A 24,304-nucleotide genomic window follows, 5' to 3' on the forward strand; every position below is an offset into this window, starting at 1 on the left:
AAATTTAATATTATTTGAAGTTTTGTTTACTTACTTTTCTTTAATTTTCTAGGAAGACACTGTTGATGGAGGAAAATATCTATGTTTTATTCATATTGTCACATACTTTTAGAGCATATTTTGATGTTAAAACAGAATGCAATGATGCATATATGTCATTTTATCTACATCGGCAAATTAGAAAAATGAAAATTTATGACATGCCCGTTGTTGTTATTGTGACTGACACCCAAGTAAAATAGAAGAGGGATACTTGTGTAAGAAAATTAAATATTCATTAGGAAGGAGAGTTGACCAGAACTATATATTTATGCATTCTGACACATAAGACTCCATAGATAACTGATACAGTTTTCTGTTTTGATACAGTGAATCTATGTTCTGTAAAAATTTAGGGCTTCATAATTTTTAATCATTTTTTCTTTATATGTTGAGAGCTCTGGGTCATTTGACCTATAGAATTTCCTACAGTCTAAATTTTGTTGTTTGTGTTCCCAGGAGAAATTCAGCATTTCCTTCTGCATTTTGTTTTCTTGAAAATTGGCAGCTAGATTTTGTTGAATATATAGTCAAGAACAATTAAACATTTTTTTCTGTCCTTTGTTTTTCCTGAAAATTGAAAGCTAGATTCAGAGGTTTAACCAGACTCAGGTTTGATAGCTTTGGCAAAGCTGTAACTGTGTTCCTTTCATCACTTGTTTTCATTCTTTTTTAATGTTCTAGCCATTGATCCCTGATGCCTATATAACAATTAATTTATTATGAGTTGCAAGATGGTGATACTCTAACTCCGTCCTTTGTTTCCCACTTAATATTGGTAATAATTTTATAAGGAAATCTCTCTTACATACTCTTTGGCTACTAGTACAGTTTATATAGGAAATGTAGGATGAATATTTCATTATCATTTTCCCAGTTTTCAAGAGAATGAGTCAGTTCCCTGTCAACTTTAGACAGTGACCAGTTTAGTGTTATGTTTTGTTTTTCTAAATAGCAATATGATTTCATGGTCAGTGAGAGCATTTTCACTTTTCTTTTTGACATGATTATATTATAGTTGAGCATAATCTTTTTATAGTTTCCTTACTATTGGGTATGTCCAGATGTTCTAGGTTCATCTAGTACATTTCCTTTCTTAGACCTACAGCTAGTTTTTAAGAAATTCTGTTTTCTTTTAACAGAAAATGGCATTTCAAGATTACAACCTGGGTACTAGGAATTGTCATTGCTGCTGGATCATTCACTGTTACTACACATTTTCAGTGGACAGAGCTAGGATATACCCATAACTTAACATGATCTCACTGATGTTTCCAATATAGATTCGATACTACATGGTTTTAAATTAACTACTTCTGTATTACATCCATAGTTCCTTTCTTCCACACTGAGAATTCTGGTTCTCAAGGGTATGTTAGAATTAGTATGTCCCATAATTATTTATTTACTGGTATTTTGTCCCTCCTTTTAAATATAGTGGTCTAAGAATATTACCACCACCAATTACTGAAATCAGTTAACTTTTTGTTGTTTATGCTGTCTCCATTCTTCTCCTGTTTGTTTGTGGTTCTGCTGTACTTACGTTGTCAGATAATGTAGTGATTACATACTACACTTTCTCTTTAAAAGTGTGCATTTAGTCCTAATATGTAAACAATCACATATCTAATGCTCACTGCCAGTTCTTATTTTGATGTCTCTCTAGTTACTTAAAATTCTTTTTATTAGTAGAGCTGGGAAGAGCTAATGGGAACAAAACTCTCTGAGTTTTTGCATGTTATTAGCAGTTTGTCTTAATCTTTTATATTATAGTCATTTTGTTACATTCGTTTGATCTCGTGTTTCTTCCAGTTTAATTTTCATTGCTAAAATGACTTTTGTTTTATTTCTAATATTTTACTGATTTCTGTCTAATTTCTACGTTTCTCTAATTCTGATTTACATTACTCTTTGATATGTTACATAATTTTCTTAACATTTTCAACTCTTTGAAATTATACATTATAATTTTGAATTGTGCATTACAGTTTTTTTTTTTTTTAAGTAAGTCTTTCTGGCATAGATACAATGAATATAGGGATATTATAATACTTTTTCTTTTCTTATCTTCTGTCATTTTGGAATTTGACCCTGATATTTTCTTGTTGATCATTTTTATTTGAAATTAGTTTCCCCAAGTATTTATAAAGAGGCATGTGATGATAGCTTTTCTAGTGCCATATACTTTGCTTTTTTATTGTTTTTTGTGAAGTGTTAAAAAATATCACAGCTTGCTTTCTGGCCCTGCTCCCCCCCCCCTTTTACTTTGATTTAGACCTTCTATTTTCTTTATCCCTTTTTTTCTTCTTCTGCTGAATTTTGATTCCATTTCTAGTATTTTCTTTTTAGCATGGAGCCCCAGCTTGGCAGGTCAGTTTTAACAGTACATATTGACTAGACTGTCACAGTCTTTTTTGAACTTCCTACTGCAGGCCCTGTGTAATCATTTGTCATTAGAGTGGGCAAGCAAACCCTTTGCATTGTCAGTCAGCTACTGTTACCATGTTAACCATTTGTATTCTTGTGAGTTGCATTCTGATGGTTGCCAGTTTTGTGATCTCTCATATACCCCATTGCTTCCTCTCTGTTTTGTCTCAGTGATGCTCATAATCTCTGGTCTGTGGCTATTTTGCCTTTTCTTAGCTCTATCCATTTGTATTTTAAGGTTTGTAAAGATACTTTGTGTACAGAGGAAAAGCCAACTGTTACCTTCTACTGTACTCCACATAGAACTCTTCTATGACCAGATGTGTGGGGGCGATTTTCCTCACCAGCCAACTTTCCAGTTCTCTGAAGACACCAACTGGATGCCTTATAATTCATTTCAATTCTGACACTACCTAGAGTTAGAGTCAAATCTCATTGGTTAAGGGTTCAGTCCCACAAGACTGCCACCCACTTGAAATGCCAATCACAAGTCTGACCTTCTGGCACTTCCAACTGACAGGTTCAAGTTTGATCATTTGCTGGAATAACTCACAGAACTCAGGGAAACAGCTTACCTGTTTATTTTATATAATGAATGACTTGGGAGTAGCCGGATGGAAGAGATACATAAGGCAAGATATTAGAGAAAGAGAATGGAGCTTCCATGCCCTCTCAGGGCACACCCTTCTCTACACATTCAGCAACCCAGAAGCTCTCTGAACCCTGTAGTTCAGGGAATTTTATGGAGGCTTCATCGTATAGGCATGTCGAATTACTAAGTTGTTCTCTTGGAGATTGGGGGCAGTGAGTCTGAAAATTCCAAGCTTCTAATCATGGCTTGGTCGTTCTGACAACTAAACTTCATCTAGTAGCCCAGCAAGAATTGATTCATAAGAACAAAATACACTCCCTTCACCCAGGAATTCCAAAGTATTAGGAGCTTTGTGCCAGGAATTAGAGATGGAAAATCACATCTTGTTGTCCAGTATTGTAATGCTTGTCCATGGGTAGTTGTTTTGCTATCTAATTGCACTTATGCTACTTTGTGAGAATTTTGGAAGATGCAAAAAAGTATTCTACTACCACTACTTTCTCACAATTTTCCTCATAATTTTTTTAAAACCCAGAATTCTGAACTAAAACTCTGTCTTCATCATATTGTATAACTGATTTGTTTAAAGCCTGTTGGCTCTTACTTACCTTCTGAGCTTTTTAAAGGTGCTGGACATCTCCCATGTAATCTTCAGTATATGTGTATGAACAGATCCTGCCTAATGATCACTTGTGTTATTAATGTAAAACTACATGAGTCAGTAATACAGTCATTTCAAAGAAAGTCTAATGGAATGAAAAATTAATTTGGTTTCATTTAATTTGGAGGAATAAGAAAGAATTATAGTCTTGATAATAAAAATAGCATTACACAATTAGATAACCCTTTCATTATGGAAACTCAAAAGTACTTTGAAAGTGTTTCTTTTTTAATTTCACAGAATAATTTTTTTTTTTCTTTCTTTCTTTTTTTTTTTTTTTGCAGTATTACAGAGGCACAAATGTTTGGTTATAGAAATTGCTTTTGTATAGTTTGGATAAAAGTTACAGGTGTCTCTCTCATCCGGATAATATGCATTATACCTGTTAGGTGTGAATTTACCCCTTTCCTCCTACCCCCTCTCAACTGCTTGCTTTCTGTTGAGTTTTACTACCAAATGTAGTACAACACACTATGTTGGTCGGTTAGTTCCAGTTTAATGGGGAATACAGACAGAATTCTGTTTCTATTCCTGCAAAACTTCACTTAGAAGAATGGTCTCAAGTTACATCCAGGTTGTTGTAAAAGGTATTAGTTTACCATTTTTTATGGCTGAGTAGTATTCTATGGTATACATACACCACATTTTATTAATGCACTCATGTCTTGATGGATACTTGGGTTGGCTCCACATCTTTGTGACTGTGAATTGTGCTGCAATAAATTTTCGAGTGCAGGTGTCTTTTTGATAAAATGACTTCTTTCCTTTGGGTAAATACCAATAATGGTATTGCTGCATTAAATGGTAGGTTTACTTTTAGTTCTTTGAGGTATCTCCATACGACTTTCCAAAGAGGTTATTCTAGTTTGCAGTTCTACCAATAGTGTTTACACATTCCTTTCTTTCCTCATCCACGCCACCCTCTATTGTTTTGTCGATTTTGGAGATTTTTTTGGACAAAAGCCATTCTCACTGAAGTTAGGTAATACCTTATTATAGTTTTGATTTGCATTTTGCTGATGATTAGAGAGATTGAAAATTTTTATATGTTTTTTTGCCATTTGCCTGTATTTTTTTGAAGAGCTTCTGTGCATCCATTCTTACTGGAGTTAGGCAATGCCTTATTATAGTTTCGATTTGCATTTCCCTGATGATTAGAGAGATTGAACTTTTTTCATACGTTTATTTACCTTTCAGCTATCTTCCTTTGAAAAGCTTCTGTGCATGCCTTTCACCCACTTTTTTAATGGGGTTGATTTTTTTTCTTGCTGATTTGCTTCGATTCTTTATTGATTCTTATCAGCCCTTTATCAGATGTATACCAAAAAAATACTTTCTCTCATTCTATAGGTTGATTGTTTCCTTCACTATGCAGAAGCTTTTTAATTTAGTCTGGTCCTGTTTGTTAATTTTTGTTGTTGCTTTGATTGCTCTTGGGTCTTCATAAATTCTTTGCCTAGGGCAACATTTCCAACATTTTCTTTTTTGAGACAGAGTCTCACTCTGTCACCCTGGCATCAAATCTCACAGCAACCTCAAACTTTTGGTCTCAAGAGATCCTCTTGCCTCTGCCTCCCAAGTAGCTGGGATTATAGGCACCGTCATAACACCCAGCTAGTTTTTCCATTTTTGGAAGAGATGGGGTCTCACTTTTGCTCAGGCTGGTCTCAAACTCCTGAGCGTAACCAGACCACCTCAGCCACCCAAAGTGCTAAGATTATAGGCATGAGCCACCACGCCTGGCTCCCAGAACCATTTATTGAATAGGGATTTTTTTTTTCTCTAGTGTATGTTCTCATCTGCTTTGTCAAAGATCAGATGGCAATGTGAGGATGGTCTTCTTATACATACTATTTTGGTTACTACAGCCTTTGTAGTATAGCTTGAAGTCTGGTAAATTGATGCCTCTTGATTTATTCTTTTTGCTTAAGGTTGTTTTGGCTATATCGGGACTTTTCTGGTTCCATAAAAAGTGTAGAATTGTTTTTCTAGATCTGCAAGAAATGACATTGGTATTTTAATGGGGATTTCATCAACATCTACTGATAGTAATGATGATACAAGTCACATTGAGCACCTCTTGTAACTGCAGAAGTCAAATGTGATGAGTATTACAAATTTAATATAGTTTTTTCTTTCTTAAAATGTGTACACATTTGACACCCTCTGTACTTATTGTGTATATGATGTTTTGATAATTGTCAAATGATTAAATCTAGCTTATTATAATCCATTGGCTCAAAGTTGTTTTTTTTTTGTGAGAACATATATCTACAGTTTTCATGAATGCTTTTCCTTGGAGTTACAGCTTGCCAAACTTCTTTCTTGGCTCAGCTCCCCACCTTTGCCTTCATAGAGTCCAATTCTGTCCAGTTTTTCTTTCTTTGCTCAGGAACCTCTACCGAGGTTTGTTACCAGTCGGCCATCTTCCCAGAATTCCTAACTTCTTGCTTTAAAAGTTGAAAATCCCCTTCAACAATTTTCAGTTTTCAAAAATACTCAATATGTAATTATTTACTAAAGTTACCATGTTGTATAATAGATTTCTAGAACTTATTCTTCCTATCTGAAACTCAATACCCTTCAAGCAACATTTCCACATTTCTCCCCATCTGCCCTCTCACAGCCTCTAACAGCCGCCATTCTAGTCTCTGTTTCAAATTTCAAATTATTTTGCCTTTCTTGGGTTCCACATATAAATGAGATCATGGATATTTGTCTTTTTGTGCTTGACTTAGTTTACTTAGTTTATCCATGTTGTTGTAAATGGCAGGATTTTTCTTTCCTTCTGAAGTGCAGTAGTATTACACTGTGGTGTATATACTGTGGGTACACAGAGTCCGTAAGAACTCATACATACACCCTACATGTTCTTCATTCATTCATCTGTTGATGGAAATTTAGGTTGATTCCACATTTTGAGTATTCTGAATAGAGCTGTAATGAACATGGGAGTACAGATATCCCTTTGACATTGATTTCATTTTCTTTGTGTGTGTTTGTGTGTGTGTATATATATGTATGTATGTATGTATGTATGTATGTATGTATATCCAAAAATGAGAATACTGAACCACATGGTGGTTCTGTTTTTAACTTTTTAAGGAACCTGTGTACTGTTTTCCATGTTAGCAGTACTAATCTATACTATTTCCACCAACAGTGTATAAGGGTACTCCTTTTTCCAAATCCTTACTAACACCTGTATTTTCTCTTACTGATTGTGGCCATGCTAACATGTGTATGGTAATAGCTCCATATGATTTTCCCTGATAAGTAGTGATGTTGAGCATTTTTTCATATACCTATCAGCCCTTTTTTATGCCTTCTTTGGAGAAATATCTGTTCAAGTTCTTTGCCTTGCCCCTTTTCCTTTTTGAAGACAGATTGTTGCTCTGTTACCCAGGCTAGAGTGCAGTGACATCATCCTATCTCAGTGCAACTTCAAACTCCTGGAGCTGCAGCAATCCTCCTGCCTTAGCTTCCCAGCTAGCTGGTCCTACAACTGCATGTCACCATGCCCAGCTAATTTTTTAATTTTTTTGTAGAGACAGGGTCTTGTTGTGTTGCTCAGACCGGTTGCCCATTTTTTAATAGGGTTGTTTGTTTTCTTTCTACTTAATTACTTGAGTTCCTTACATATTTTGAATATCAGATGTATGAATTACAAATATATTTCACGTTCTATAGGTTGTCCTTTTACTCTATTGATTGTCTTCTTTGCTGTGCAGGAAATTTTTAGTTTGATAAAATCACATTTGTCTATTTTTGCTTTTGTTGGCCCATACTTTTGGAGTCATAAACAAAAAAATCATTGACCAGATCAACATTAAGCAGCTTTCCCCTCGTTTTCTTAATAGTAGTTTTATAGTTTTAGGTCTCATTTTTAAGTTTTTTGTTTCTTTTTTTTAAGACAGGGTCTTTGTTGCCCCAGTTAGAGTGCAGCAGCATGATCGTAGCTTACTGCAACCACTACTAAGTTCAAACAATCCTCCTGTGTCATCCTCCCCAGTTGCTGGGACTACAGACATACACCACCACTCCTGGCTAATTTTTCTATTTTTTGTAAAGATGGGGTCTCACTCTTGCTCAGTTGGTCTCAAATTCTTGAGCTCAAGCAATCCTCTTGCCTCAGCCTCCCAGAGTGCTAGGTTAATACATGTAAGCCACCAAGTCTAGCCTGACATTTGGGTCTTTCATCAGTTTTGAGTTGAGTTTTGTGTTTTGAGGTAAGAATACAATTTTATTTTCTGCATGTGTGTATCTTGTTTTCCCAACCTAATTTATTGAAAAAACTGTCCTTTCGGGTGGTGCCTGTGGCTCAAAGGAGTAGGGCGCCGGCCCTATATGCTGAAGGCGGTGGGTTCAAACCCAGCCCCGGCCAGAAACTGCAAAAACACAACAAAACAAAACTGTCCTTTCATCAAATGTGCTCTTTATTTTATTCCAGTGGTCTATATGTCTATTTTCATGCTGTTTTGATTACTGTGGATTTGTAGTTTATCTTGAAATCAGGTATTGTCATAACTCCAGCTTTGTACCCTTTCCCCCTCAGGATTACAGTGGCTATTCCAGGTATTTTGTCATTCTATTATATATGAATTTTAGGATTGTTTTTCCTATTTCTGTGGAAAATGTCATTGGAATGTTGTTAGGGATTATATTGACTTTATAGATTGTTTTTGTAATATGGGTATTTTAACAATTTTAATTTGTCCAGTTCACAAATGTAGAATATCATTTCATTTATTTGTGTCTTTTTCAATTTATTTCATAAGGGCTTTATAATTTCCAATGTATAAATATTTCACCTCCTTGGTTAATTTGTTTCTAAGTATATTATTTTGTGAGGATTATAAGTAGGATTGTTTTCTTTATTTCTTTTTTGCTTAGTTTATTGTTAGTGTACAGAAATGCTGCTAATTGTTCTTGTTGATTTTATGTCCTGCAACTTTAATCACCTTGTTTCTTATTTCTAACAGTTTTTTTTTTATTTTTTATTGTTGGGGATTCATTGAGGGTACAATCAGCCAGGTTACACTGATTGCATTTGTTAGGTAAAGTCCCTCTTGCAATCATGTCTTACCCCCAGAAGGTGTGGCACACACCAAGGCCCCACCCTTCTCCCTCCTTCCCTCTCTCTACTTTTCTTCCCCCCCACAATGACCTTAATTGTCATTAATTGTCCTCATATCAAAATGGAGTACATAGGATTCATGCTTCTCCATTCTTGTGGTGCTTTACTAAGAATAATGTCTTCCACTTCCATCCAGGTTAATACGAAGGATGTAAAGTCTCCATTTTTTTTAATAGCTGAATAGTATTCCACGGTATACATATACCACAGCTTGTTAGTGCCCATTCCTGGGTTAGTGGGCCATTCAGGCTGTTTCCACATTTTGGCGATTGTAAATTGAGCTGCAATAAACAGTCTAGTACAAGTGTCCTTATGATAAAAGGATTTTTTTCCTTCTGGGTATTTGCCCAGTAATGGGATTGCAGGATCAAATAGGAGGTCTAGCTGGACTGCTTTGAGGTTTCTCCATACTTCCTTCCAGAAAGGTTGTACTAGTTTGCAGTCCTACCAGCAGTGTAAAAGTGTTCCCTTCTCTCCACATCCACGCCAGCATCTGCAGTTTTGAGATTTTGTGATGTGGGCCATTCTCACTGGGGTTAGATGGTATCTCAGGGTGGTTTTGATTTGCATTTCTCTAATATATAGGGATGATGAACATTTTTTCATATGTTTGTTAGCCATTCACCTGTCTTCTTCAGAGAAGGTTCTATTCATGTCTCTTGCCCATTGATATATGGGATTGTTGGCTTTTTTCATGTGGATTAATTTGAATTCTCTATAGATCCTAGTTATCAAGCTTTTGTCTGATTCAAATTATGCAAATATCCTTTCCCATTTGTAGGTTGTCTCTTTGCTTTGGTTATTGTCTCCTTAGCTGTACAGAAGCTTTTCAGTTTAATGAAGTCCCATTTGTTTATTTTTGTTGTTGTTGCAATTGCCATGGCAGTCTTTTTCATGAAGTCTTTCCCCGGCCAGTATCTTCCAGTGTTTTTCCTATGCTTTCTTGGAGGATTTTTATTGTTTCATGCCTTAAATTTAAGTCCTTTATCCATCTTGAATCAATTTTTGTGAGTGGGGAAAGGTGTGGGTCCAGTTTCAGTCTTTTACATGTGGATATCCAGTTCTCCCAACACCATTTATTGAATAGGGAGTCTTTCCCCCAAGGTATGTTCTTGTTTGGTTTATCGAAGATTAGGTGGTTGTAAGATGTTAGTTTCATTTCTTGGTTTTCTATTCGATTCCAAGTGTCTATGTCTCTATTTTTGTGCCAGTACCATGCTGTCTTGAGCACTATGGCTTTGTAGTACAGACTAAAATCTGGTATGCTGATGCCCCCAGCTTTATTTTTATTACTAAGAACTGCCTCAGCTATATGGGTTTTTTTCTGGTTCCATACAAAATGCAGAATCATTTTTTCCAAATCTTGAAAGTATGATGTTGGTATTTTGATAGGAATGGCATTGAATAGGTAGGTCGCTTTGGGAAGAATAGACATTTTAACAATGTTGATTCTTCCCATCCATGAGCATGGTGTGTTCTTCCATTTGTTAATATCCTCTGCTATTTCCTTTCTGAGGATTTCATAATTTTCTTTGTAGAGGTCCTTTACCTCCTTCGGTAGGTATATTCCTAGGTATTTCATTTTCTTTGAAACTCTGGTGAAGGGATTTGTGTCCTTAATTAGCTTCTCATCTTGACTGTTATTGGTGTATACAAAGACTTGTGGACATTGATTTTATATCCTAAAACATTACTGTATTTTTTGATGACTTCTAGGAGTCTTGTGGTTGAATCTTTGGGATTCTCTAAGTATAAGATCATGTCGTCAGCAAAGAGGGAGAGTTTGACCTCCTCTGCTCCCATTTGGATTCCCTTTATTTCCTTGTCTTGCCTAATTGTATTGGCTAAAACTTCCAGCACTAGGGCGGCGCCTGAGGCTCAAGGAGTAGGGCGCCAGTCCCATATGCAGGAGGTGGCGGGTTCAAACCTAGCCCCAGCCAAAAACCAAAAAAAAAAAAAAGAATCTTCTTTTACAATAAAAAAAAAAAAAAAAAAACTTCCAGCACTATGTTGAATAGTAAAGGTGACAGAGGACAACCTTGTCTGGTTCCATTTTGAGAGGAAAAGCTTTCACTTTTACTCCATTCAGTAAAATATTAGCTGTGGGTTTGTCATAGATAGCTTCAATCAGTTTTAGAAATGCGCCATCTATGCCTGTACTCTTCAGTGTTCTAATTAGAAAAGGATGCTGGATTTTATCAAATGCTTTTTCTGCATCTATTGAGAGGATCATATGATCTTTATTTTTGCCTCTGTTAATATGGTGGATAACGTTTATGGACTTGCGTATGTTAAACCAGCCTTGCATCCCTGGGATGAAACTTACTTGATCATGATGTATGACTTTTTTGATGATAAGCTATAATCTATTGGCTAGGATTTTGTTGAGAAATTTTGCATCTATATTCATGAATGAGATTGGTCTGAAATTCTCCTTTTCGGTTGGGTCTTTTCCTGGTTTTGGTATCAGGGTGATGTTTGCTTCATAGAATGTGTTGGGGAAGATTCCTTCTTCCTCAATTTTTTGGAATAATTTCTGCAGTACAGAAATAGCTGTTCCTTGAAGGTTTGATAGAATTCTGGTGTGAAGCCATCTGGACCAGGGCATTTTTTGGTTGGAAGATTTTTTATTGTTTCTTTAATCTCAGTGCTTGAAATTGGTCTGTTCAGGAGCTCTATTTCTTCCTGGCTAAGTCTAGGGAGAGGGTGTGATTCCAAATATTGATCCATTTCCTTCACATTGTCAAATTTCTGGGCATAGAGTTTCTGGTAGTATTCAGAGATGATCTTTTGTGTCTCTGTGGGATCAGTTGTTATTTCCCCTTTATCATTTTTGATTGAGGTTACTAAAGATTTTACTTTTCTGTTCCTCGTTAGTCTGGCCAATGGTTTATCTATTTTATTTAATTTTTAAAATAACCAACTCCTTGTTTCATTAATTTTCTGAATGATTCTTTTGTTTTCAATTTCATTCATCTCTGATTTGATTTTGGATATTTCTTTTCTTCTACTGACATTAGGCTTAGATTGTTCTTCTTTTTCCAGTTCCATAAGATCTCTTGTGAGATTGTTGATGTGCTCTCTTTCTGTTTTTCGAATGTAGGCATCTAAAGCGATGAATTTTCCTCTCAAAACTGCTTTTGCAGTATCCCACAGGTTTTAGTAGCTTGTGTCTTCATTGTTGTTATGCTCAAGGAAGTTAATGATTTCCTGTTTTATTTCTTCCTGCACTCATCTGTTATTCAACAGAAGATTGTTTAATTTCCATGCCTTTGGGTGGGGTGGAGCATTTTTGTTAGAGTTGAGTTCCACCTTTAGTGCCTTATGGTCTGAGAAGATACAAGGTAAAATTTCAATTCTTTTGATTCTGTTGATATTTGTTTTGTGTCCCAGTATATGATCAATTTTGGAGAATGTTCCATGGGGTGATGAGAAGAATGTATATTCTTTATCTTTGGGATGGAGTGTTGTATATGCGTCTATCAAGCACAGTTGTTCTAGGGTCTCATTTAAATCTCTAATATCTTTGTTTAATTTCTGTTTAGAGGATCTGTCCAGCTCTGTAAGAGGAGTGTTAAAGTCCCATGTTATTATGGTATTATCGGATATCATATTGCTCAGACTGAGTAAGCTCTGTTTCAAGAATCTGGGAGCATTTAAATTGGGTGCATAAATATTTAGAATTGAAACGTCTTCTTGTTGTATTTTTCTCTTGACCAATATAAAGTGACCATCTTTATCATTTTTGACTTTAGTTGCTTTAAATCCACATGTATCTGAAAATAAGATTGCAACTCCTCTTTTCTTCTGAATTCCATTTGCCTGAAAAATTGTCTTCCAACCCTTGACTTGGAGCTTTAATTTGTCTTTTGAAGCCAGGTGTGTTTCTTGCAGACAGCAAATGGATGGCTTGTGTTTTTTTTTTTTTTTTTTTTTTTTTTTTTGGCTTGTGTTTTTTAATCCAGTCAGCCAATCTATGTCTCTTCAGTGGGGAATTCAAGCCATTAACATTTATTGAGATAATTGATAAGTGTGGTAGTGTTCTATTCATCTTATTTTGTGAGAGCCCATTGCTTAGTTTTATCTTTTGCATCAGTGTGGAGGTTAGGTTCTGTCTTTTAATTTCTGAGTTTTTACTTTGCTTCTGATCCATTTTTATGGTCAGTGTGTAGAACAGGTTGAAGCATTTCCTGTAGAGCTGGTCTTGTTGTGGCGAATTTGCTCAATGTTTGTATATCCATAAATGATTTGATTTCTCCATCAATTTTAAAGCTTAGCTTAGCAGGGTACAGAATTCTGGGCTGGAAATTGTTCTTTTTTTTTGTAGAGTCTTTAGGACCTTTTCCATATATGCAATTGTATCATCTGCAAACCTTCCTATTTTCCAATTGGGATGTCTTTTTAATTTTTTCTTGCCTAAATACACTAGCTAGGACTTTTAGTACTATGCTTAATAGAAGTAGTAGGATAATCTATTCTGAAGAATGTTCCATTCATGCTTAAGAAGAAAATATATCTGCTGCCCTTGTACGGAATGTTCTGTGTATATGTATGCCTTTTAGGTCCTGTAGTTTGTTATTGATTTTCTCTTTGGATGATATGTCCATTATTGAAAGTGGGTTATTGAATCCACTACCATTATTATATTATCTATTTTGCCATTCATTTCAGTTAATATTTACTTTGTATAGTTAGGTGATCCAAGGATGGGTTTTTAATTGTTATGTCCTCTTGCTAAATGTAGTGACTTTCTTTGTCTCTTGGGACAGTTTTTACTTAATGTCTGTTTTGTGTGATTTAACTATGCCCCCTTTCTTTCTTTCTCTCTTTGGTTACCATTTGCATAGAACATTTTTACTTTCCTTCACTTTCAATCTATGTGTGCCTTTACGGTTAAAGTGAGTTTCTTGTAGGCAGAAGTTAGAGAGTTTCTTGTAGTTAGTTAGTTAGATCTTGTTTTTAAATGCATTCAGTCCCCTGTCTTGTGATTGGAGAATGTAATCCATTTATATGTAAAATAATTATTGATAGGTAAGGACTTAATATACTGCCATTTATTAATTGTTTTCTGACTTTCTTAGTTCCTTGCTCCATTTCTCCTCTTTTGATGTCTTCCATTGTGATTTGATGAGTTTTTTTTTTCTTTTGGTGGTGGTATGCTTTGACTTCGTTCTCTTGTTTTTGTGTATGTCCACTACATTATTTTTCTTTTTAGTTACCATGAGGATTACATAGAACATCTTATAGTTATAACAGTTTGTCTTCTGGTGACAACTTCAATTACATGCAAAAACTCTACTTTTTAACTTTCCCTCAACATTTTATATTATTGATGTCACAGTTTACATCTTGAAGATATCATGTATCCATTAGCACATTACTATATAGTTATCTTTAAAAATTTTGTGTCTTAATTTTTATGGTAGAGTGGAAACTAATTTATGCACCATTATTATAGTACTAAAGTATTTAGTATTTGAGTTTGACTTTATTCTTACCTTTACAATTAATGTTTTATACTTTCATATATTTTCATATTGTAATTTTGTTTTATTCTGAGGAACTTCCACAGCATTTCTTGCAAAGTAGATCTAGTGATTATAAACTCCCACAGCTTTTGTTTGGGAAAGTCCTTATCTTTCAGTGTGGAAAGACTTTATTACCATATGAAATATTTTTGATTGGCAGGGTTTTGTTTGTTTGTTTCCTTTCAGCTCTTTGAATATATCATTCCACTCTATCCTGGCCTGCAAATTTTCTACTAAGACATCTAATATCTACAAAGATATTCCTTTATATGTGATGAATTGCTTTTCTCTCATAGGTTTCAAAATTCTGTGTCTTAGTCTTTTGAGAATGTGATGTATCTTGGTGAAGATAATATATTTAATCTTTTTGGGTTTCTCTAAGATCCATGTATCTGATTACTTGTTTCCTCCTTCAGATTTAGGGAGTTTTCTCTTATTATTTCTTTAAATAAGCTTTTTGCCCTTTTCTCTGTTCATTCTGGGACTCCCGTAATGTGTACATTGGTCGTCTTCTTGGTATCTCATAATTCCTGTAGGTTTTCTTCAAAAATTTTTCCTTATTTTTTCTTCTGTCTCTTTTTTATTTTATCTGGTTGGGTCTTTGAACTCAAAGGTTTTCTTTCCACTTTACTAAGTCTGCTGTTAAAGCCTTCTTACAGAGATTTTTTGTTCATTTTTTTTTTTTTTTCCAGGTTCAGAATTTCTGCTTGGTTCTTTTTTTCTTTCTTTTTTATTTTTTTAGAGACAGAGTCTTACTCTGTTGCCCTCGGTAGAGGGCCTTCACAGCTCACAGCAACCTCCAGCTCTTGGGCTTAGGCACTTCTCTTGCCTCAGCCTCCCAAGTAGCTGGGACTACAGGCGCCCACAACAACACCCGGCTATTTTTTTTTTTTTTTTTTTTTTGTAGTTGCAGTTTGGCCAGGGCCAGGTTCAAACCCACCACCCTCGGTATTTGGGTCTGGTGCCCTACTCACGGAGCCATAGGTGCCGCCCGCTTTGTTCTTTTTTATGATTTCCATCTTTGTTGAACTTATTATTTTTTTCATGTATTGGTTTTCTGATTTTATTTAAAGATGATTATTCCAAATTCTTTGTCAAGTAATTTGCACATGGTCCATTACTGCTTTCTTTTGTTCCTTTGGTAGTATCATTTTCCTCTAATTATTTGTGAGGAATAAATAAGGGTTGGTCTGGCACTGGGGCTGGTCTGCATTTCAAGAAGTAGGTACATATTCTAGTCTTTACAAATTTGTGTTGGTAGGAAAGTCCTTCAGCCCACTTAGCTCATTGAGAGATTCTGGGAAGGGAGTCTGGATGGGTCTCTGGTTTAATTTCTAGTGGGAAACTTTGGGCAGCATGGGCCTGGAGCTTGAGTCTACATCGGTGGGGTCTTCTAGGATTGGGATGGAGCATTGATCTGCAGGAGGTGGGCAGAGTAAGACAGTTGAAGCCTGGGTCCACAGAGGCTGACCTGGTGTTGGGGTAGGCCTTGAACCTGAGTCTATGGTAGCTAGCCTGATGCTTAGATAGGCCCAGGGCCTAGGTCTATGAGATGGGTCTGCATCCTGGGGCCATTTGGGTTAACCTGGAGCCAGCCTCTGCAAAGTACATCCTGCTGGTAGGGTTTACTGGGATGGGTCTGGACCTGGGTTGCTTGGATCCTAGGCCACAGGTACTAGCCTGGCAAAACCTGAAGCCTGGGACCATAAGTGTTGGTCTGGCACTGGGGCTGGTCTGGAGTCTGGGGCTATCCTAGAGCCTAAGTATTTGGGAGCCCAACTAGAACATCAGGTCACTAGGGCTGGCCTGGCAGTAGGACAGGCCTGGAGCCCTGAATATGTGGGCCCACAAGGGTCAGCCTGGTGGTGGGTGGGTGATCTGGAGCCTGTGGATGCAGGGGCTACCCTGGTGCCTGTAATTGTGGGGGCTCACCTGGTGCTAGGGTGGCCACAATGGTTTTTCATGAAAATAGAACATGATATTACAATGTAATTTATATTATGGTTTTCAATGATGTCTTATTTAGCATAGGAACTAGAGTATCAAGACTAAATTATATACTCTGTTGTATTTACTATATAAATGTACATATGTATTATATAGTACAGTTTATTGTACATATTGTTTATGGGCCTGAGATTGTGGCTTTGATACCTTTAAGAACCATAAACTTTATTTGGGGGAAGAAAAAACTTTTCATAATGCATTATGCATTTTAAGTCACCTTTCTAGTGCTTTTCTGGGTCAAAAAGAAGATTGAGATATAGTATGTATTAAGCAATAAGGTTTTTCTTTTCTTTTGGCTGGTTTTTGGTAATTCTTACATTTTACTCCCCAAAAGGTCACCTACATAGAGTCAAGAAAAGGGTCTGTGAACCATGCTACCATTAAACTTTCAGTGGCTCCTCGAATAGATTAGACATCATTTGTAGAAATTCTTCTCATCATGACTGCCCTTGCATACAAGTCACTTTAAGTCATACCTTTTCACAGAGATTGCTTTAAGTAGCCCTCTAAGTCCCAGTCTATAGATCAGGATTCAGCAAACTATTTCCAAGTGTCAAATCTAGCCCACTTTTTTTCATGCGGTCCATAATCTAAAGATGGTTTTCAAATTTTACATTGTTGAAAAAATTAAAAGAAGAACAGTATTTCATGACACATGTAAATTATATGAAATTCAGAGTTTCGTGTTCATAAATAAAGTTTATGGGCTTTATGGAACAGAACCATGTGTGTTCATTCAGCCAGTATTGAAAATCACTAGTCTCACTGTATCCCAGTACACCTCTACACTACCAAAAGGACTATGTTTTTAAAATGCAAATTATTTTAGATAAAGAATTTTCTTAAAAAACATTAAAGAGGCAGTTCAGGGTCCTTATTTGCTTTTCACAGTGAAATTTCTTTGATAGCATATGCTAGTTAACATTGTTCCAGACCATAGGTGAGTTAAAAATGTTTTCCATCTCAAGTGGTTGATTTGACAGGAGTAATTCATATGTCAATGTATTGAGCATTGACCTTTTCACTAAAAAATAGAAAATATATCATAATTTTTACACTGTCAATATTTTAAAAGGGCCAACTTTTCTTATTTTCTCATTAGGGGAGAATTTTTCTTGAATTCCCTGTAAGGCACGCATACACATACACACCAATGTTTGCAGAGATAGGTTTCACAGAGAAGCTGTGATGCTACTTTATAACTGTAATTTTGCTACTGTCATGAATCGTAACGTTGCATGATAAGGACTTTAGTTACCTAAGCATAGGTAATACAGAATGTCAGGTTCTAAATTTTCTAACTATTGATAGTTTATAGGATGTCTTAAATAATGATATCTTGGGCGGCGCCTCTGGCTCAGTTGGTAAGGCGCCGGCCCCATATTCCGAGGGTGGAGGGTTCAAACCCAGCCCCGGCCAAACTGCAACCAAAAAGTAGCCGGGCGTTGTGGTGGGCGCCTGTAGTCCCAGGTGCTCGGGAGTCTGAGGCAAGAGAATCGCTTAAGCCCAGGAGTTGGAGGTTGCTGTGAGTTGTGTGAGGCCACAGCACTCTACAGAGGGCCGTAAAGTGAGACACTGTCTCTACAAAAAAAAAAAAATAAATAAAAATAATGATATCTTTTAGTAAGGAACAGTTGGCAAAGTGTACAAAAATTCATGATGAGGTACTTTATTTTGGTTGCAGCCAGTTGATTGCCAAAAGAAGCTCTTGGTAACTTGGTTTTTAGTAGAATGAATAGAGAAATCAAACCTGGTTTTGGGGGAAAGTATCCTTTCTCAAGAGAATAAATGTTTTGATTTTGGCTTGGTATCCATAGCTCAGCGGTTAGAGCACCGGCCACATATAACAAGGCTGGCAGGTTTGAACCTGGCCCCAGCCTCCTAACCAACAATGACAACTATAACAAAAAGTATCCAGGCACTGTGGCAGGCACCTGCAGTCCTAGTTACTTGGGAGGCTGAGGCAAGAGAATCGCTTAAGCCAGCTGTTCTCAACCTGTGGGTTGTGACCCCTTTGTAACAATGAAAATACATCCTGCATATCAGATGTATATGTTACGATTCATGACAGGAGCAAAATTAAGTTAAGAAGTAGCAACGAAAATAATTTTCTGGTTGGGGGTCACCACAACATGAGGAACTGTATTAAAGGGTTGTGGCATTAGGAGGCATTAGGAAGGGTGAAAACCATTGGCTTAAGCCCATGAGGAGTTGAAGGTTGCTGTGAGCTGTGACAGTACAGCACTCTACCAGGGGTGACATAGTGAGACTCAGTCTCAAAAAAACAAAACAAACAAAAAAAACACCTTTTGATTTTATATTGGATATAAATAGAAAGATTGGATATATATATAATATTTTATATAAATTATTATATATATATGAATAAAAATTTTTTTTGAGGGCAGCGCCTGTGGCTCAGTCGATAAGGCGCCGGCCCCATATTCCGAGGGTGGCGGGTTCAAACCTGGCCCCGGCTGAAGTGCAACCAAAAAATAGCTGGGCGTTGTGGCAGGCGCCTATAGTCCCAGCTACTTGGGAGGCTGAGGCAAGAGAATCACTTAAGCCCAGGAGTTGGAGGTTGCTGTGAGCTGTGTGATGCCATGGCACTCTACCGAGGGCCATAAAGTGAGACTCTGTCTCTACAAAAAAAAAAAAAAAAAAAATTTTTTTTTGAAACAGAGTCTTACTCTGTTACTCAGGCTGGAGTACAGTGGACTTATCACAAGCTCACTGCAACCTCAAACTCCTGGGTTCAAGTGATCTTCCTGCCTCAGCCTACTGAGTGGCTGAGACTACAGGTGCCCACCACCATGCCTAGCTCATTTTTCTATTTTTTATCGAGATGTTGTCTCACTCTTACTCAAGCTTATTTTGAAATCCTGACCTGAAGTGATCCTCCTGCCTTAGCTTCCCAGAGTAGTAGAATTGTAGGCATGAGCTACTGTGCCCAGTCTGGATTTATAAGACTAAGTGTCTATAACCCACAATATTAGAAAGCCTCTATTCTATAAAGAAATGCTGTGATTACTAAACAATGTTTTTTAATAGTTTCTATGAAAAGAGAATGAAATGGAAACATAACAAATTAAACTCAACAAATATTTAATAAATTTGGGTAAAAGTTAGTATTAGGAAGATGTGTTGAGTGAAACAGACTTGGATTAAAATTCTGTTTTACCTTTGCTAGTTTTGTGGTTACTTGATTCTAATTAGTCACCGTGAGTTTCAGCATCCTCATCTGTGAAATAGATCTTTATTTCTTAGGGCTTGGATGAACTGTATAAACTGTATAATAGTAATTGTTGGCCATCTTTCTTTCTGTTCTTAGAAGCATATTGGAAAGGAAAGAACACTTTAAAATTTTTGGACATAACAAATATTAATTCATTAGACAGTAAGATGAAAGAATTCTTGGAGGGTTTAAAAACCAAAAATTTAAATTTGAGTTGGCCCAGTTCTTATAAAAAGAATCCATATAATTTATAGAATTTTTAATTTAGAATTTGAAGTACAGTTAAGAAGGATCATAAGCATTTCCTTTAAATAAAAGAAAATAATTTAAATTTTAATTACAGGAGAGGCAGATTACCTAGTCAGGAATGATAGTCCATGGGTAGATTTTTGCTTTAACTTTTTCTTCCTATTTTGTCAAAGGAAATTTTCTTACATTTGTATTTCAGATTGTATTTTATTTGGTCAACATATGTAAGTATATTTTTATTCAAATGTAGTAACTTGTGTAACAGCAAAACCAAAATAATGTTTGAACTGATTTGTATTTTTAAAATATTTATACACTTGGAAAATGTGGTTGCCTGCCTCTTTGATTATCTTTCTGTATAATAAGTTATATTATGAATCTGACTATTTAAATTAGTGGAAAGGTTTTATTAAATTGCCATGGCCACAGTAGACTCAGGGATATCAATATTTTCTGCCAATTTATTTACTATTATATTGTCACTATATTGACAAAATGCTATACTTGCTAGCTTAACAGCCCTCTGCAGAATAAAGAATACTTATATGTATGTGTGGGTTTAATTATTGCTAGGCCTCATACATAGTGAGTATACTTACAAACAAATGTATATCAATAATGAGTTTAAAAATAGGCCATATGTTTAAAAAGCAGTAAGTGTTAACACATGAGCACTATGACAAAGAATAAACAGTAGCATAAGTAGTGACAAAGCAAGAGTAGTCTTTGTTAAATCTGCAGCTACCACTCCTTTTCCCTGTCAAGTTAAAAATGAGACAAGTGGTTGTAGAAAGTACAAAGGAAATTGTTGATGCTTTAAAATATTTTTAATCCAACTAAAGTGATACTAACATGATAACAAATTACAGGCATATAGACCACTATCTTAAAGCTTTAGCTTAGTTTTGTCTCACTTTACCTTATGTTTTACATTCTCAATTTATTGATTTGTGTTTTACTGTTCCTATTTTGATGGATTTATTTCTGAGGAATAATTTTTCTTTTTCTATATAGTAAAATTGAGAGAATTATTTATAAAAAACTCAAATTTGTCATAGCTTTTCTTAAATTGCGTGAGAGAATATACTCTTGCCTATTTCTTAAAAAATGAAGATGTAGATAATGAAATGTCTTTGTGTCCATATAATTTAAAATGTCTTGGTAAAATTAACTCAAAATACTTGTTTAACTTTCATTGATATCTGTTGCATGTTATTTTTTTTTACTGCTTATAAAATATGTAAATGTAATTTTGAAATAAAACATTCAGTCCTGGGGAGTATTTGATGTACTTTAGACAAATAAACAGCTGTAATTAAATTAGATATTGCTAAATCAGGACTTCTAAACTGGAATTCTGTGAATAAACTTTGGGAATTGATAGCATTTCTTCATTATATGCTAAGTAGAATGTATATGAGCTGACAATTAGGTTCATGAACTCATCCTAGGAAAAAGCGCTATATAACCTCATTGCTGAAAATGACTATGATCATCAGATGGCCAGGGTGAATGCTTTGAAGGGTAGGCTAGGTACTGGCCTCAATGCATAGCTTCCTAAGGGGAGTACATACTTCAAAAGTGACCATAGTGATGTTCAGCAACTTTTACTAGGTATATAGCACTTTTACTAGGATGAGTTCATGAGCTTAATTGCCCAACCTCATATGTATGGGGGAGGGGAAAAACACTTTCACTTTCTTTAAACTTTAAGAGGGCAGCATAAACTACTCCCACAAGAATAAAGATAGGAACCATTGATTTATGTAGGAAACTAACATAAAAATTTCTCAAAATTGTTGAGCAGCGCCTGTGGCTCAATGAGTAGGGCGCTGGTCCCATATACCGAGGGTGGGGGATTTAAACCTGGCCCCAGCCAAACTACAACAAAAAATAGCTGGGCGTTGTGCAGGGTGCTGGAGGCTGAGGCAAGAGAATTGCCTAAACCCAAGAGCTGGAGGTTGCTGTGAGCTGTGATGTCATAGCACTCTACGGAGGGCGACAAAGTGAGACTCTGTCTCTAAAAAAAAAAAAAATTTTTTTTTCTCAAAATTGTCAAAAAAAAATTCTTTTTTTTTGAGACAGAGTCTCACTGTGTTACCCTCTGTAGAGTGATGTTGCATCACAGCTCACAGCAACCTCAAATTCCTGAGCTCAGGTGATTCTCTTGCCTCAGCCTTACGAATAGCTGAGACAATAGGCACACACCACAACGCCCAGATGTTTTTTGTTGCAGTTGTCATTGTTGTTTAGCAGGCCCAGGCCAGTTTGAACTCATCAGTGTCAGTGTATGTGGCTCGTGCCACAATTACTGTGCTACGGGCACTGAGCCAAAATTGTCAGATATTTTAATGATCCAAAATACAAGAAATGAAAACAAATTATAGCTCTAATAGTTTTAAGATGTAGATGATATCAGAGAAGATGTTATATAAATCTCACTATCTATTTTCTTATGTTTTTTTTAATTGTGTGCAGATGGAGGGAGCGAGGAACCACCGGATCGGAGACAGTCAAGTGTAGACTCGCGCCAAAGCCGCTCTGGGCAAGGTAAGTTTTCATCAAATTGATTATAAAATTAAAAAAAAAAGATGTTAGCTATTCCTTTCTAGTACTTGGGGACTAGGATTTTGGTGGGGTCTGGTTTAGATATTATAGTTTCTCATCTACAGTTTAAAGCAGGGGTCCTCAAACTATGGCCCGCGGGCCACATGCAGCCCGCCGAGGACATTTATCCAGCCCACCAGGTGTTTTTGCCACCGCTGCCTGTCCTGCTTAGCAGCTGACTTGTCCCGGGCCCGCAGTGCCCATGTGTGGAATGTGCGCAGCATTCTGCGACTCCTCCTCTCAGTCTCTGGACTGACTGATGCACACTTGCATCACTTGTTACGACTAGCAGTGACAAATATGGAATCAGACATTGACCATCTCAGCCAAAAGCAGGTGAATTACTGGTAAGTTTGTTGATTTAACTTTACTTGTTCTTCATTTTAAACATTATATTTGTTCCTGTTTTGTTTTTTTACTTCAAAATAAGATATGTGCAATGTGCATAGGAATTTGTTCATAGTTTTTTTTTTTTGTTAAACTATAGTCCAGCCCTCCAATGGTCTGAGAGACAGTGAACTGGCCCCCTGTTTAAAAAGTTTGAGGACCCCTGGTTTAAAGTATACATGTATACTCTAAAGGTTCTGTATGATATTCAACATACAAGAAAATTAAAAATGATCTTGTATTGTTTTTTAAATGGTATCAAAAAATAAGTAATTTTGTAACACTACAATTTATGTCTGGATTATCACTTTTAGAATATAACCCAAAGATAATTTTAAACAGTATTATTTGTTGAAGTATTATCACACAGTGGCCGTTTTTATTTCATCAGTATAATGTTTATGTTTTAGCTTTCTCAGAAGAAATTATTTTAGGATCTTCCTATTTTCCTATTTAAAATGTATCATAGGCTTTTGATTAATTTTTGAAGTGACAACCTTAAAAACATTCTGAGTCAGTGAAATCTTCAGATAGGTCTTTTCTAACTAATTATTTAAAATTTCATGTCCATTACTTTTGTGTTCCTTTTACTTCATGGTACTTATTACCTTCATATTTATTCTGTATATTTTCTCTGTTCAAAACTAGAACGAAAGTTCCACAATAGTAGAGATTTTGATCTGTTTGTTCATTGCTATATATTCTGTTTCAAGAATACCTGGTATAAAGCAGCCAGTAAATAAAAGTTGTTGAATAAATGAATTGATCTCAAAGAGAATGAAAATTGAGAACCTAAACTGATGAATATATTACAGAATTTCAGATTGTCATTTGCTGAATTTGGTTTTCAGAGAATCTTTAATAGCAACTAGAATAAAGCATAGATTTATAAATGTGTTGTTTTTAATTCTGTAAAAGCTCCAGATTCATTTACTCTATAATTTTCTTCCTTTTTTTCCTTCACCTTTGCTTTTCCCAAGTTTTAGAACTGTGCTATTTTTATAAAATTGTTGAAGAATAAAAAGAGGAATAATATACTTAGGTTGATTTAGAAATTTTAACTTATATTAGTACTTAATCATTGTTAACAAGCATGTGTTGTGAATATGTCTGTCAGGAATTTGCTTTTTCACCCTTGCTTTCCCTGTAAACATATTTTAATATAAAAAATGAAGAAAATGAGATCATATGTGTAAAGCCTTAATAATAAAATAAATACTAATGAGTAGAAAAATCGAAAAATCGTAGTAATTGTTAAATGTCTTAATTTTTATTAAATGTCACATATACTAAATTATTTAATTTGTTAAACAAATAAATTATTGTATGTATTATTATGTATTATTATATATTTGTTAGATATAACAAATTATTGTTTATTTTTCCAATGAGAATAATTGAATTTTATTAACAAAAGCTGAACTTCAAACAGCAA

General features: G+C 35.6%; 1 protein-coding gene across 7 annotated transcripts in view; it reads left to right on the forward strand.

Annotated features, from left to right (window-relative positions):
- The window catches only part of TANC2 (tetratricopeptide repeat, ankyrin repeat and coiled-coil containing 2), a 382,898-nt gene that overhangs the window by 67,335 nt on the left and 291,259 nt on the right, over positions 1-24,304 (forward strand). For all 7 annotated transcript variants that reach the window (XM_053567902.1, XM_053567904.1, XM_053567905.1 and 4 more), the window contains exon 3: positions 22,354-22,425. In XM_053567902.1, coding sequence (XP_053423877.1) covers positions 22,354-22,425 — 72 coding nt within the window. The remainder of the gene's footprint in view (positions 1-22,353; positions 22,426-24,304) is intronic.

Source organism: Nycticebus coucang, chromosome 18, assembly GCF_027406575.1.
Source record: "Nycticebus coucang isolate mNycCou1 chromosome 18, mNycCou1.pri, whole genome shotgun sequence".
Taxonomy (NCBI): Eukaryota; Metazoa; Chordata; class Mammalia; order Primates; family Lorisidae; genus Nycticebus; species Nycticebus coucang.